The sequence below is a fragment of the Ooceraea biroi genome, chromosome 12 (assembly GCF_003672135.1).
Source record: "Ooceraea biroi isolate clonal line C1 chromosome 12, Obir_v5.4, whole genome shotgun sequence".
NCBI classification, from domain to species: domain Eukaryota; kingdom Metazoa; phylum Arthropoda; class Insecta; order Hymenoptera; family Formicidae; genus Ooceraea; species Ooceraea biroi.
The window spans coordinates 10,515,534-10,532,343 of record NC_039517.1 but is presented as its reverse complement, the minus strand read 5'-3'; the positions used below and the strand labels follow the sequence as shown (position 1 = coordinate 10,532,343).

The 16,810-nt window shown below is 40.1% G+C and overlaps 1 protein-coding gene across 5 annotated transcripts in view; it reads left to right on the top strand.

Moving 5' to 3' along the window:
• Nucleotides 1-16,810, top strand: part of LOC105280692 (muscle calcium channel subunit alpha-1) — a 62,619-nt gene that overhangs the window by 24,146 nt on the left and 21,663 nt on the right. For 2 of the 5 annotated variants that reach the window (XM_026974420.1, XM_020032087.2), the window contains 20 exons: nt 279-385; nt 449-601; nt 5,368-5,564; nt 5,850-5,953; nt 7,087-7,247; nt 7,352-7,454; nt 7,746-7,891; nt 8,025-8,098; nt 8,261-8,412; nt 8,641-8,758; nt 8,833-8,925; nt 9,119-9,239; nt 9,397-9,488; nt 11,363-11,535; nt 11,920-12,026; nt 12,149-12,263; nt 12,406-12,535; nt 12,617-12,783; nt 12,961-13,057; nt 13,791-13,898. In XM_026974420.1, coding sequence (XP_026830221.1) covers nt 279-385; nt 449-601; nt 5,368-5,564; nt 5,850-5,953; nt 7,087-7,247; nt 7,352-7,454; nt 7,746-7,891; nt 8,025-8,098; nt 8,261-8,412; nt 8,641-8,758; nt 8,833-8,925; nt 9,119-9,239; nt 9,397-9,488; nt 11,363-11,535; nt 11,920-12,026; nt 12,149-12,263; nt 12,406-12,535; nt 12,617-12,783; nt 12,961-13,057; nt 13,791-13,898 — 2,518 coding nt within the window. Of the gene's footprint in view, nt 1-278; nt 602-5,367; nt 5,565-5,849; nt 5,954-7,086; nt 7,248-7,351; nt 7,455-7,745; nt 7,892-8,024; nt 8,099-8,260; nt 8,413-8,640; nt 8,759-8,832; nt 8,926-9,118; nt 9,240-9,396; nt 9,489-11,362; nt 11,536-11,916; nt 12,027-12,148; nt 12,264-12,405; nt 12,536-12,616; nt 12,784-12,960; nt 13,058-13,790; nt 13,899-16,810 lie in introns of all 5 variants that reach the window. The other 3 variants (XM_026974417.1, XM_026974419.1, XM_026974418.1) reach the window with 2 other exon arrangements.

Genomic DNA, 16,810 nt, shown 5'->3' with positions numbered 1-16,810 from the left:
GTTAGGAGCGGGAAAATTTTGGAGAAAGACGCTTCTGCTCATATCCGACGAAAGTTTCCTCTGTCTCACTTTTGTGCCCTCGAGACATTTTCGTGAATGCCATCCCGCGGCGTTCGTGGTGCTATTAGCCTTGGCACGTAAAGCCCTTTTCTTCAGGGATAAATTATCTCTCGGGAGAATGGCTTTCAGCCTTCATTATCGAGTCTCCACTTTGTCACGAGCCGTTAATCCCGATTTGTCCGCCATGCAGAAACAATTTTTTACGTTTCTTCCCGTAGAATGATAAGTACGGTGCTGACGATGCTCATGAAGGAGGGTTTCGACGTCAAGGCCTTAAGGGCGTTTCGTGTTCTGCGTCCTCTCAGGCTGGTTTCCGGTGTTCCAAGTAAGTTACACTCCAGCAATACTTCGTGCCGTCCAACTGATAGATGTAAATTGATCTGTGTAGGTCTTCAGGTGGTCCTAAACTCTATTTTGAGGGCGATGGTACCACTTTTGCACATTGCTTTATTAGTTCTCTTCGTCATCATCATATACGCCATCATCGGCCTCGAGCTGTTCTCCGGCAAGATGCATAAGACTTGCAGGCACAACGTGACTGGTAAGTGCATGTCCCAAGATTGCTTGCGTGCTGCGATAAAAATTTCACGACGCTCTTGGCAACGAGTATTTTCACGTCGTATGCATCGCGGATCGATGCGGATGCTCTTAGACTTATTAAATCCTGAATTCTGAATCTGTCTAACTGACTGTCGGGAGATATTTGGGAAACCCGATACGTCTTCCTACTTGGCGAATATTTTCACAAGGGATCTTTGCGAGAAAGAGCATGTGATCAAAATTGCATCGAGGCTTTCGCGTATTGTGGTGTCCATATTCAAGAAATTCATCCGCGCCCGTCGCTCGTCCGCCATCGTAAAAAATTAACGAGCCCGAGGAGATACCGTGCACGCCTGTTAAATTATTCAAGAATTCGCAGATGCTTCTAAGGGTCGCGTCTGGTGGGAGTCGAACGTGAAAAAAATCGGACACGTCGCGCGGCTTACCGTGGGAAGGGGAAGGGGAATTTGGCGGAGGTGCCGAAGGGAACTCCCGGCTTAGCCCCAAAACACACTTTCCGCCGGCGGGGATGGCTATTTTAGATATGATTCAGCCGAGACGCGAACGTGAAACTAACGTCTAATTATTATTAGCGCGAGGGGCGCGCGACTTGCATGCCGCACGACAAACAGCTGATTCACGGGGGAATGCGTAAAATAAGCATGTACATGCTGCCGGGCTCGGATGATACAAAAGTTTCGAGATATGTGCCGACAGAGAAGGAAACAGACAGAGAAAGAGAGAGGGAGAGAACAGCAGCGGATCCAATATGCACCGCCTCCTCAAACTTCTTTCGGATGAAGTCAGAACTCTCTGATTGCCAACGTTTGTCTATCTGCAGATCTAGATCCCGCCTAATCTCGATTCAATTATAAATTAATCAGTCGAGCTCGGTAGAAGTAATTCTTCTCAATTATTCATTCTGGGTTTACCTTCACACGCGCGTAAAGTAACTTTTATGCAAGCGTTAATGTTTTATTTTAATAATCAATTAGAAATCACACATTAGCTAATTAAAATTATAGATTGTATTAATTAAGTGTTTAAACTGTATGCTCTCAATTATCTTTCCTGTCTACATTTATGTCCTATTATTTTTAATAACCACTCGTTTGGCGATTATTTTAATTTAGTAAAAGGTCCAGATATACGTTCTGTGTACCCACGTCAGCAATGTTAGCTGGATGTAATTTAGAACTTAACAGAACAACTAGCTTAACGAGGCTCCTTTAATCGACTCCTATGTACACCGGGGAGAGGTCGATAAATCGCGTTTGTGGGAGAAGCGTTAAGTTCCCGAGCCACTTTGCATAGGGGTACGTGTAGAAAAATATGCAAACATTTTAACGGGATATTACGACAACGTTAAACTCGTTGCTCGAGCCGCTGACTCGAACCAATTAGAACTTTTAGCACCCGCACGTTTATGAAAGACCCCGGCCTTATTACGCTTCAATGCAAAGGGCGTTTTTATCTTCGCGCTCAGGTGCATAAAAAATTCGATTCTCCTTTCTAACCAGAAATTCATCCCAGATTCTGATCATGTCCCGATCGAGTTGACCTTAATTTTTCATCATCAGGTGAATCAGATCCTAATCAGTTTGGTAATGCATCGTGATACTCACGATTTTATGAGGAATTTTTTGTCGAGCTGTCATTAGATATAGTGTTACAACTTTATCAGATTTTTGTTCAGATTTTCTCACCATTTATATAAATTTTATTTTAATTTTATTATTATTATTTTCCGTAATTATTTTCTGTAATTTTATTATTTTCTTTATTATAACGTTCTGGCATGAATTTACAAAATAATACATTGAGTCTTTTATTGTTATTTGTATTTGTAATGCACTTTTGGGGAAAATGCATCGCGTGCCGCAAGATTATATAATACATTCACAAATTAAAAAAACCATGTGAATTAAATTATATTTATAACTTTTTCTACATGACACATTCGCGTCCCTTCAATACTTATCATACAAATATTTATCATAGAAAGTATAAAAATAAATAAAATAAGAAATATGTAAAAGACGAGATACATATTGCAGTATATACCGTCGCAGAAATGACTCTATTGCGTATACAGCAACATTGATTGTAACATTCACGTTATTATTATACATACTGCCACATGGTAGAAAATCATATATATTTTAACCTTGTAATAAATATTTTGAATGTTAATATATGAGAAATTTACATACATCACATACATCGTCCAAAGTTTGGGTACATTAATCGGTATGAAAAGTATGCTAAATAATCTTACACATATGTAACATAAATATATACATTTTTACACTTTTTGTGATTAATATAGTATAATAGTAATAATAAAAAGATAATAGTAAGTACATACAAGAAAATAACAAACTTAAAATATCAAATCTATTATAAATAGAACATTAACTTATTGGGAAACGCGTATTTTATTGAAAATTCTGCCTTTCTATTTTGATATATTTTGACATATATGTATTCTATGTTTTATCTAAGATTTCGAACGTCAAACCGTTAAAATCAACAGTTTGTTTTGTTGACAACAGGTTGGTTTGTTATCAATACTTTGTGTTGACTTGGATGATGAAATTTCTCGCAAGATAAACATGGCTAGAGGCAAGCAACTATTGCGAAGTGAAAAACTATCAATTAAAGAAATCACAAAAATATTGGAATCATCAAATCATGTGCAGTGCAATATATTGTAAAACGCAAAGAAAAGTATCGGTGTTTACAATCGCGGAAACGATGTGAACAACTTAAAGTCTAATAACTGATGATGAGGATTTAAGGATTGAGATAATTTCGCAACGAGACCGATTACTCACAACTCCAGATATCTGCGTCGATTAAATAAAATAAAAGAGAATCCTGTGCCTACTGTTAAACGAAGATTATTAGCGACAGGATTACATGACCGAATTGTGGCAAAAAAGCCACTTGTAAATAAATTGAAACGACCTAAATGGAACCTAAAGAACATTAAAATTGGACAGTGGACACGTGGAAGAAAGTATTGTAGACTGACGAATCAAAGTTTCAGGTGTTTGGTTCTAATATATGCGAAGTTCTGCTTGGCAGAAGTTGAATGAAAGAATGATATCACAACGTGTTGTACTCACTGTGAAGCATGTAGATGGTTCTATTTTCATTTTGAAGATGTTTTTCATTCCAAGGAACACGAGGTTTAGTAAAAATAGATGGAATTTTATATAAAGAAGAGCACAAATATTACAGCCGAAGATTTACAATGCTTTGAGACTTGTAACTCATTAATCGCACTTTTATTTTTTACAAGATTATAATCCAAAGTTTAATTTTCAAAATTATGTGAAAATTATACATATAAAGAAAAATAAAAATAGGGATTTTACAAACAATGGTTTGACCGCCACAGTCACCGAACCGTAATCTGATCGAGTTATTTTGTGGGATGAATTGAACAGAAATATTAGACAAAAATGTTCAAAAGCAGAAGAACAAAAGTTATTACAAGATGCCTGAAGACAAATATTGTAGGAAAAATAACAGAAACTCGTATCAGGAATGCGGAAACTTTAAAGAAATCATAAAAAAGAAAGACGGATATATTTCGATGAAAAGTACGTTTCGCAATAAGAAATTGATAGTTTATTTACATTATATGTTGTTTCAGGCCACACGGAAAATTTGGTTAAAGTATTAAATAACTAACTGCATTTCGATCGGCCATTGTTCAAGCTGTTTGTAAGTCAAGTATGATCTCGTTGACAATCTTATTTTTACACCATCGATACTTTCTCTATTTGTCTCCCTGTTTTGGAGATTCTGATTTAGTCAAAAATAGCTGAACGACATCACCAGAAAGGAAGACCTTTAAATCTCCTAGAAAAATTTTGTTTAAGTCACCTTAGCGATTGCGTGGCTAGACAGCCGAATCCGTGAGCATTCAACTGAAAGTAGTATAGTCGCTTATAAATCCACCGTATGATTGCGAGTTAATCGAGATTATCCCGTGCATTTCACTGCGACTCTTTAAAGTATTATTTAATAAATGAGATTAACACCAAACTGTCTCGAATTGTTGAATTGAATCTTGGTGATATCAATTATTCTTACCACTTCTTTATTGGATCCAAGCCTATAAGGCTGTATTAGCTATATCTCGGTCTAACAGAGGTTCCTTTCATTAACCAACGCAACAGCCGAAACATTGTAATATTTCAAGTTTGCTATGCTTTTGCATATTTTTACATATTAACTACAGAACGTGCAAAAATATTCATGTGTTTATTATATTAAAATGTTCAAAAGTATTCATGTATTTATTTAACAAAACTTTCGTATTGATTGTTATATCCAAATTTATAGACGATAACAAAAAATTTAAATATTGTATTTCCAGATTAAACTTCTCATTTATTACTGTTTAAATTATTCCTCGATTTTAACGGAATAAATCAATTTCACAAGATACAAATGTTTTTCTTTACATACGCGCCAGCGTGTGTAATCTTTGAGCCACAATCCAAAAAAGTTTCAAAAAGATCTGCTTAAAATTTTGTAAAGCATATACTCATAATACACCAAATTAATACTTTAGAATAGTAATAGAGACCTAATCATTATAATGTGCGTAAAAGTTTTTTTTTTTATTCAATTCTCATTCTTACCTCAAGGTATACCGAGATTTGGAGTATCTCTTACGCTTACTTAGTCAGATCCTTATGTAAGATTAAGGCCTACCTGACGTAATTTCTAGTCGGATTTATGTCGCAGATGAAATAATGGAGAATCCGGTACCATGCGGCTCGAGTGGCTACCAGTGCTCCCGGCTCGGACCCGAGTACTACTGCAGCAAGCAGTTCTGGGAGGGCCCTAATTACGGCATCACGAATTTCGACAATTTCGGACTGGCCATGCTCACGGTCTTCCAATGCATCACCCTCGAAGGCTGGACGGATGTGCTTTACAATGTAAAACCACTGCTTAATACAAATTCTGAACGTAAAACATCTCATTTGAAACGTCTCATTTGAAATATCGTATTTGAGATTATAATAAAATATATTCACTTAATATCAATCGATATAATTATGATTGATGACGAAAACGTAATGAAGTTTGCATTGTTCAAAGTTAAACATTAGTATTGGGTTGACGACGCCTTAATTGAACGCCTCTTTCAATACTGCCCGTGGAACAAGATTAATGGTTTCCTGAAAAAGAAATAATACTTCTGCACATTGCATTTTGCCTAGATCGAGGACGCGATGGGAAGTTCGTGGCAATGGATATACTTCATTTCGATGGTCATCCTTGGGGCTTTCTTCGTGATGAACCTAATTCTTGGTGTGCTGTCCGGGTAAGAATCATCAAGAGAGATATTTCGCTAGATTTCCACCCTTTCGCGAAAGATGAGATCCACACAGCTTTTCTTGAATTCGTTCAATCTCTCTTTTTTGATGAAAATATATCCAGAAAGATAGATTATAAATATTGCGTACTTTTTATTTAAATACGCACGTGAATGCGTCGACTGATGACACAGAACGATTATCCTTGGAATATTTACGTTCTTTAAAGGGGATCGTTTTGAAAGATATAACCCGGTTAATCAGCTTACGAGATCTCTATCCTTGTGGCGTTTTGTAGTTTTCGATGAGGGGACACGATAAAAATATCTTTTTCTTAGGTTGCTGTATACACACGCGTACACTTGGTTGCATATCGGTAAAGGATGCACGACTAATCGAGGCGTGGAAACGGTATTGATAAGCGCGTTTAACACTTCCTTCCCTTTTTACGTTTTATCTGTCCCTTAACGCCAAGTGCGCAAACACTCTTATTATCCCAAGCACGGTCAGATACACACGTTGCAGCATGTTCCGAAGTTTCCAACGTTCGAAAATTATCGAATCATTAGAAATTGTTAAATTGGAATGTTACCGGCGTACGTTTCTCTCATTACATTCTATAAAGAAAAAATTTTCAGTAAAATCCACTCAATTAAATAAAAAGTTTTATATGTCGAAATAAACGTCGGAATGATTGCCGAAGGAATGATTGCCGAAGGAATTTTTCATGGAAACGTGCTTTCATTAAAAAGCGTTCCTCCTGGAATAATTAGATCATCAGTGGCACGGATCATTCTGTGATCCGCTTTCATTCTGCGTGTCGTATAAAAGAGAAGAGATTGTAAACGAGGTGGATAACGTCGCGTCGCGTGCGCATTTCACTGGATATTTCATGATATACGCACGAGGATGCATTTATACCGCCGCGGCCGCGCGCGTATCCTGTTCTTCCATCCTCCTCGGCCGCGAGAGCGAGGGATCGAAGAAGCGCGGGCGGATAAAGCGCGGGGGCCCCTTTTCACGCGCGTCTCGATTTCCGTTTCATCGCTTTTCAATGTTCCAATTACACGCGTCTCGCGCACGTCGTCTCTAATCACGCGACGCGATCCTACATGCGTCTGTCCCGCCGCTTGCTGTACAGTGAATTCTCCAAAGAGAGAGAGAAGGCCAAGGCGCGTGGCGACTTTCATAAGCTCAGGGAGAAACAGCAAATCGAGGACGATCTCAGGGGCTACCTCGACTGGATCACCCAGGCCGAGGACATCGAGGAGACCAACGAGCCGAAGATGCAGGATGGGAAAAGTACGTATGTGTCCAACGAGAAAGGGAATGCAACGTCTCTTTGAATATAATTTACGGCATGCTAATTATGGCTGCTAATTAATTAATTGACAATATTCGAGCAGTCAAGCAACAAAACGAGATAGAAAGCACGGACCAACTGGAGGGTGACGAGGAAGGTATCCAGCAGGAGTCGGTTTGGAAGAAGAAGAAGCGGGACCTAGACAGGTAATTGGGGTCGTTTAGAGTCTTCCACATTTTCGTTTCGAAATCGTATCTCAATAGACAGATAAGTAATAGCTTCGTAGATTCTGGTTCGTCTGAGCTGGAACTTGAACGCGATCGACGATCTAAAGATTCTTTTCCCCGAATCGTATTTTTTTCTTTCTTCTCGCGTGCGCGGAAACATCAACGCAGAGATCAAAGCGATTAATTATTCGACAAGCTGAAAGACTCACTAAGCGTCTGTGTGTACGCGGAATCTCTGGTTACATGGCGTATTGTAATGTGAATTCGTAGAGTGAACAGACGGATGCGAAGAGCCTGCAGGAAGGCTGTCAAGTCCCAGTTCTTCTATTGGCTGATCATAGTTCTGGTTTTCTTGAATACCGGCGTTCTCGCTACGGAGCACTACAATCAGCCGCACTGGTTGGACGATTTTCAAGGTAAATACCATCGGTTGGCGGAAATGTTAGTCGGTGCAAGTTAGTCGACCTGCGACTTTGCTTTTAATTATAAACCACCCCGACACCATCGCTAATGTGTTTCGTAATGCGAGCTTCTTTCCTCTGTCGCCAGAGATTACGAACATGTTTTTCATCGTGCTTTTCTCCATGGAGATGATGCTGAAAATGTACAGTTTAGGCTTTCAGGTAAGTGCCGATCGTGACATTTTTTTCTTCAATTGCAATATCCTCCAATTGCAATATTCTCCAATCACAAATGGTGTTAATAAAAAAAAAGATCAATTTGTTGAGCATGGATCTTCCTACGTACGTAAATGTGTTTAACGTTCGGTATAACTTGTTTCACAGGGTTACTTCGTCTCGTTGTTCAATCGTTTCGATTGCTTCGTGGTGATCGGTTCGATCACCGAAATGATACTTACAAATACACAGGTGATGCCGTCTCTTGGCGTTTCCGTACTCCGTTGCGTCCGGCTGCTCAGGGTATTTAAAGTAACGAAGTGAGTACCGATCTTCCTTTCTTTCCGCGATCGACGCCTTCGAGATGTTTTATCTACGATGGCCTAACGTATTATACTTTACGAAATTACCGTTACTAGTATTCGTCATATGATAATCACGATGGGTATCCTCGTAATATCCTTGCAATATCCTCGGAGAGAACGCGTCAATTGTTGATGTTGAAGATTTACGCGAGGTCATGCTGCGAATCTCTTTTTCTCTTGCAGATATTGGAGATCACTTTCGAATTTAGTGGCCTCTTTACTGAACTCGATACAATCGATCGCCTCCCTGTTGCTCCTGCTTTTCCTTTTCATCGTCATCTTCGCTCTTCTGGGCATGCAGGTAAACGTAACGTGAAGCGTCTCGAGACGTAGCGGCGCTTCTCATTCATTCTTCAAAGTTTGTCCTTTAAATAGGTCTTCGGTGGAAAGTTCAATTTCTGCGACACGGAGGAAAAGACGCGTCACAATTTCGACAGCTTTTGGCAGAGCTTGCTCACCGTGTTCCAGGTATTTAACTATTTCGTGAAAATAGAGAAGAGAAGCTGCGAGAACGCGGTTCTGCATTCTCGCCAAGTCACATTCACGATTTATACGCGCGGATACCATCGGCTTCGTTTTCGCGCTTTTCTACCTGTTTCTTTTTCTTTCTCCACCATTTTCGCGGTTTTCCAAATGGTTCGTTCGATTTTTCTATTTCCAGATACTAACCGGCGAGGATTGGAACGTCGTGATGTACATCGGAATCCAAGCTTACGGCGGTGTCGCCGATGTCGGCATGCTCGCCTGCGTCTACTTTATCATTCTCTTCATATGCGGTAACTGTATCCTTTGTCAGAGAGAAAACGATCCGCGACGAACGGTTGTTACTCGTGACGTCGAGAGCGTCGAGCCGAAGGCGCTCTCGTTGCCTCGCGTGATATCGACCTCGTCTGATATTCAATAAATTTTAATCGATCCTTGACGAAGATAGCAACGCAGATATCCTATTGAACGTGTTCTTGGCTATCGCTGTCGACAATCTCGCTGACGCCGAGTCCCTAACTGCCATCGAGAAGGAGGCTGAAGAGGAGGTGAGTATCGCTTGAATTTATAATGTGGTGGATCGATGATGATCTAATGCGATTTAATGTCTATATATAATATAATATCACGATATTAGATTCATCTCTCTCTCTTCTAGCCACAAAATTCTGAAATCTGAAAATCATCTTTTCTCGTTCTCAATTAAGTTCGATTAAAATGCTGTCACTGTTATTAAGAATCACATATATGTGACACTTCAGTATGCTTCTGACGTAACGGATCATTAAAACGATAAAATTGTCGACTGAAAGACTTTACAGCCGCATAATTCTCTAACGTGCTGTTTCCTCCGGGATTCCATAAACGATCGGGCCAATTTGGCCATATAGCCTCTTGCCGGAGAAGTGCATATTTGCATCCCGCAAAGCATTCGCGAGAAGTGAGTATCACGAGGATATTATAGACAATACAAGTCCGCTCGAGTGAGTTTTGAAGGCATTAACGATGAAGGCGACGACAACGAGGCGACACTCATCCGCGTGCAAGTAAATGAGCATCATGTTTAACGCTCGTAAATGGCAGTGGAAAGAACGCTGCTCTAATTTCCTCTCTTCCGCTCACATCGACAACACCGACAACAACGTGTGACGCGTAAGCCATCGGACTCGTCGCACGTCGGAGTAACTTGTTTCAAAGGCCGAGCGCGGTTGAAGGACCATTTTTCTTCCGATCTTGATTAAAAGTTTCGGCCGAGCTGGTTGGAACAGGAAATTAAAAAAGTGAAGGAAAGTTATGGCCCTTGCCGAAAATTTTTCTTGAGGAAGAAACAATTCTGGATTTGTTCAAGAAAATCTCTCTCTCTTTGCTTGTTTGATGTTAAAATGAGAAGTTTAAGATATTTCATCAAAGCAAAAGAGAAGCACGTACGTGTTGAGTGACCTTATTACAATTACATACTTATTACAATTATATGCTATTACAATGAGTCATGTTATGAGCGTTACACGAAGATACCAGAAAAGTGGCCGTATATCGTGTGCTTTCTTTATCGGATGTGCAGCTGTTCCAATTTACAAAGTTGCGCGGTGGGAACAACGCACTTTTGCTCATGAGGTAGTTTAAAACCGCGGAGCGGCAAAGTTTGGAAGTTGGTTAACCAAGCTTGTATTAGATAACAACCGAATAACACTGATGAAAAACTTGTAAAATGAGCGGCGAAAATTGCGGACGTATAATTAATTCGTGAACTCGGCAAACGCGTCGCGATAACGATCATAAATCAAACGTTTGTGCATACATTCTACACGTGCACTTGCGAATCTGTGTTATCAGCTTGCGTAAAGAGCTTTGCATAATTATGATATTAATCACCATGAAACAATATTAGCTATAAAATTTAATAAATCCGATATAGATGTTTCGTCATTGGTCGGCGTTATTCAGTCTAAAACCATCAATCAAAATTCTACGACAAATTTAATTCTTTTCAACGGATCATCTCTCTGACAGTCGTTAATAAATGTTATGCTCTGCAAAATGTATCCGGAACGTATTTTACCAAGAGGATATATTCCGATGTACACAAGTAAAATAATAATTCACGTGAAATTGTGCGTCTATCGTTTGAATTAAGCGTAGCCTGATGGCCACCTTTTACACAGCTGTGCGTCATGTAAATCGTAATAAATAAAGAAACAAATTGCGATTCGTGAAATGTAGCAGAAAAATTTTCGCCAGGAGTTCGTCGCGCATTCAGTTTTAATTCCTCCCACTTAATTTCAATAAACTCTATTCCGTCCCGTGAAATTTCATGGTGCGTTTACTGTGCTTGCATCCAGCGAAATATCTTTTGTGCGAGGCAACTATTGCTCGCATGTTAACCGGATCACTTGACAGATATACCTCCTATTCAATCCCGCAGGCGGAGAAAAATAAATCTCGCAGCGCTTCACCGGCAAGGGACGAAGTCAGCGGCGAGGCCGGCGACGATGGTGGCGAAGGTATCGAGGGTGAAGACGAGGGCGGCGGCACAGATCTCGAGCACGACCCTAACGAGACAATGGAAGACTACGAGGCCGCACTCGATACCGAAACGTAAGCTCTACTCTCGTGATGCAACGTAAGTCGCGATACGGCGCCGTGCATTATTACATTAACGAGATCGGAGAACGTTATTACGCATCTCTCTCTCTCTCTCTTTATGCAACGCTATTATGGTTGATAATGTACGCGAGAGCTCGCCGAGAGAAGCCGATATTCACAGTTCGTGGACTGCGGAGTAGTGGTTTGTTTAACTTTGTCAACAATTTTTGGAATTTCAAATTGAATTTCGTTAAAAACCGCTATAAACTTTTAATTAACGTGCTTGTCGTGTATACATACATTGTAAATTAGAATTAGAGATAAATAAGGAATCGAAGAGAGAGATTGCATAATAAATATTCAGGAGTTTCAAATAATTATCTGCTGATTCAGCAGATCGGAAAAAAGCGAGGATATAAACACGCATAAGGTGCGATTAAACATTGAGTCCGACGAAGAAGCGGAGGAGGAGGAAGAAGAGGGTGAAGTAGAAGAAATGCAAGGTGCGCTCATTGTATTTCTCTATTAAAATTTTCAAATATTTTAAAAGCTTTAAAACGAAAAAAAAAAACGATCAAATTCAGTAAACTTACGACGAGGAATAACAAAGAAGATTCTCTTCCAGATGATGGACAGGAAGTGTCGGCTAGACCGCGAAGGATGTCCGAGTACAATATGGCTAATAAAAAGGAGCCGATACCGGCGGGCTCGGCGTTCTTCATTTTCTCGAGCACTAATAGGTACAGAAGCGAATTTCGAAGTGAAATATAATTTTTACAATCCAGTTGTCAAAACAAGATGAAAAACAAGTGGATTTTCTCAACCTTCCCATTTCTCAAGTGTCTTCTCCGGATCACGTTTCTTTCCAATTGCATTTCGCAGGTTTCGCGTTTTCTGCCATTGGTTCTGCAATCACAGCTACTTCAGCAACGTGATATTGATCTGCATCATGATTTCGTCTGCCATGTTGGCTGCGGAGGATCCGCTGAAAGCTTCGTCGTACAGGAATCAGGTATTGTTTTGGTTTTTCAGCCAGGGGAACGAGGGACAACGTCTCACGTGAATTAATCGGCGTGCGTCCTGCATGTTGCAGATTCTAAATTACTTTGACTACTTCTTCACGACCATCTTCACGATCGAGATCTGCCTCAAGATGATCTCGTACGGCTTCATCATTCACGACGGTGCGTTTTGCCGGTCGGCTTTCAATCTGCTCGACCTTCTCGTCGTTTGTGCTTCTCTCGTTTCGATGACGTATAGGTATGGAATCTTCATATGTTGCATCATTACAAGTATACTTTTTATTATCTTTTTATGTAAAAATTCGCTCCAGCTAACATTCCGTCGGAAAGAATTTACTTGAGAGATAAAACTTGCTCCATCATGCATTTCTCAATTGATTTTATGCTAAGGACATGATTTATTTTATATTTGCAGTTCCGGCGCGAAAGGCGCATTCTCCTTCATCAAGGTGCTTCGAGTATTGCGTGTCTTGAGGCCGCTACGTGCCATCAATCGCGCCAAGGGACTAAAGGTATCTCTTTCATTCGTCTCATCTATCTGTAAGTCCGCTAAAACCGGCCCAATTCACAGCATACGCCCAACGAAGTAGATGTAACAGTAACGCCAGAGGCCATAATATACCGTAATGTTCACAGCCAGCTAAATTAAAGAGTCGCCCCCGTAGCCTTTCGTCAGCGCGACGTTGTTCACCAAACGATTCACTTGCAATTACATCAGTACGAATGATGGAAGAGCGCTGAGCGCAATTCGCGGGATAATCGCGACAAAACGAGTTGTTATCCCATCGTTATTCCTGAATTTTTCATTACGCGAGAATAATCGCGCGATAGCTACAATAATACGAATTTATTCATAGAATTTATTCACGGGAAAACCATTGAAATATAATTATTAATTTATCGTATGTGGCGTATTTTTTCCAGCGCGCGCGCACTCGGTGTCGGGTCTAACGAAACAGAAATTTGGACAAATCTGCCAATTATATCGAAAAACATTAATTTTTTGACCTTAGAATTCATCTTGAATCCTTCGTTAGAATCTCGACAAGGTACGAAGGATTTCCCGGTCGCTCTCTCTTTCTCTCTCTTTCTCTCGACGAGCAGAATACTTTCGCGATTCGAGAGAGTGCTCGGATTCACTGAGCCGGCGAAAAGTACATGTTAAACGTGAACGCGACACGGCGCATATAATTCCCATCTCTCCACGAAGGGCGAATATATATATGATTAATGTTGTGAACCCAGCACGTAGTACAGTGCGTCATCGTAGCGGTAAAGACTATCGGAAACATAGTCCTCGTCACCAGCCTCCTGCAGTTCGTGTTCGCCGTCATTGGCGTACAGCTCTTCAAGGTAGGATTATCGGGCCCCGACACCAACGCGGCCCCGAAAAAAGATCAAAGAAAATTCTCCTCCGAGCCTCTTGTAGTATATATTAGAGTGATATAATATTACCAGTCAATACCCAACAACCCACTCCCCCCGGCCCCCGAGATACTTCAGATACCCTAACCCGCCCCCTCTCTCTTTCTCTCTTTGTCTTTTTTTCTCTTTCTCAAGACCCGATCTCATTCGTTTGCCCACACATTTTTTGATGCAACCAAGCCAGAAAGATAATTATTCACCATCACCAAATTCACCATTACTACTACTACGCGACCTCTAAATACCTCAGTACGCCTTTGCTCGATATATCTCGGCAGCTTCTTCGACGATTATTTCCCGTTCTCTTACGAGATGCCGCAGTCGCGATCAGTTTAGATTAAATGTTTCGCGAGAGTTTTCCAAGTCGAAATAATCCCACAATTAGTCAGGGAAACGCGACTCGATAGCCTCGTTTTTCTCGAGGGGCAACATCAGTCGAAGCTGGTGGCATGTACATACAAGCTTTTGCTTTACGATTTAATTGAGTTTTTCTATCGCCAATAATTGACGAGGTTTTTTGTTTTTTGATTAGATCTTCGCACCTTTCTCTTTGGAATTTACCTATTTTAATCACATGTTTAACACGCGCACGTGACTCCTGCGATTTTTATCACAATTTTGCGTATTTCTTTTACATTTGTATAGCGTGCAAGTCCCGTGTTATATCGTCGCAGAGAGCTTTCCTGAAAAAGAAAGCCAGTTCCGAAGGTGTTAACGCGATGTAACGTGGATCAGCGGCTCGCGAAAGTTGGCGCAAAGTTTCGCGGCTCGCTGCGGAATTAACGGACGCGTCATCCAATTAAGAGAACATCCATGTCACGATCCGACATCGGCACCGATCAATGGCAGCGCGCGCGCGGCAGCAACACGTGGAAAATAATCGTCGAGTGGCGCGAGCACGAGGCGAATGTTGTTTTCTCTGACAGATGCACCTCTGGGTATCTCCCCTGTAAAACAAGCTGTTTTGCGTGCAATTTAATCATATGTAATTGGGTTTCTTGTCTCGACACTCTCCCCGATACCTCTCACTGGGACCACGAGATTGTGTTTTTTTTCTGTTCCCTCTGTATAAAATTACGTATCAGCGCCCTGTTTACCGAAGGCCAATTTCACTGTGTTTGCCTTTTATTATCTGAGACTATTTTTACATCGACGTAGCTCATTCCTTACTTAACCCGATGTTGGAACGCTCGAAAGTCTCGTAGCTTAACAGCCCTTATTTCTAATGTCTATACGAGTAATACGATTAATATAGATGTACGAACCAATTGAAACTCGCGTTTACTGAACATTTTGGAAAATCTCTTAATCGTAAAGAGAAACATCAAAGATCAAGTGAAATGAATCTTGATAGAAATAAAATTACTAATGAAGATAATAAACAAAAATAAAATGCTGATGAGGATAATGATTCATAATTTGTATTTATTATAACTTTGAGAGGCAGTTTGTTTCAATTGTATTTTGGTGTCTACGACTGTTAACGCAAATCCGGCCTAAGTACCTTAAAGCTTTAGAACGCGCGAGTGATTTTATATAGAATTTATCCGCGAGATTCTCTCAACTCATTGTCAGCCAAATTTTCTATGTACATTTCTAATGCCGTTCGCGTTCAAACATAGTCGAAATAATGCGTCTTCGGTTTGGTATGAAAACAGTTCTTCAGTGACGTGTGGATGGATTTTGCAGATATTTAACCGATATTTAACAGCGAGAAATGCGATTTACCACTTTCCCCGCTTATAAGATATATTATGACTCTATAAGGCAAATTGTCAAGTAGAGTTCACTCGACGAATGTGTATATTGTTTTGAATATCGGATGAAGCTTCTAGAAAATGCAAATACGCTGTAAATCACATCGCGGATAACATTTGTCGATAACGAGAGAAAGGTCACGCTATTATTCTATTTCTTAATGGACAAATTTGAAAAAAAACAAATAGTTAAATTGTCACTCGTAAAAATAAAAGTAATTCGAGAAATATCGCACTTTACAACGATTTTTTTACATGATACGAGTGTACGTGATTTTGTCCAGAACTATTACAACAAAGAGACGGGACAGTTTTGTCACTGATATGTGATACGATTCTTTGTCGTTTCAATATATCGACATGCCCAATTCGATATAATCCCTACTGCTTTCCAAGCCGAGTGATGTGCAATCTAGCTACGTATGTAACGCGATTAAAACAGATTCAAAACAGTTTGGTGACCGAACATTATTTGCGAGAAGATATTAACCTAACTCTCTTTTAAAAACAGTTCCATATAGTAGAAACAGTTTAGAACAACAAATGAAATGAAAGCCTCTGAGTAAAACGGAGCACGCAATGACTTTTTGATGATAAAGTCAACGGACAGTCGTAATTTTCCATACATTGCCGCTAGTAAACGATCGCTCACGTCGATTTCGATGATCGTGTAATAATAATTAGCCGTGTTCTTGTGTTCGTTCATAAAATCATAAAATCATAAAACTATAACGTTACCGTAAACACCCGAAGTAATCTCTCAATTTGATCTCGTCCTAGTTAATCGTGCCACGCCGATGTAATATATTTAGTGCATACATACGAGCGCATACGTGTAGTGGATGAGCGACCGGGGGGAGATGAGACGGTAGCTCAAAAGCAGATTGGGAATAGTCGAGTGTAAATAAAGAAAAAAAAAAGATGAAAGCAGCTTTACGCAAGGCCTAACATGCCTTTGCTCTTTCGGCATTGGCTTTCGTTTCTTCGTTTTTTGCTCCCATCAGCCGGACACCTACGATATACCTTTATATCTTTATATATATACATATATGTACATATATATGTATATATCTATATTTTCTC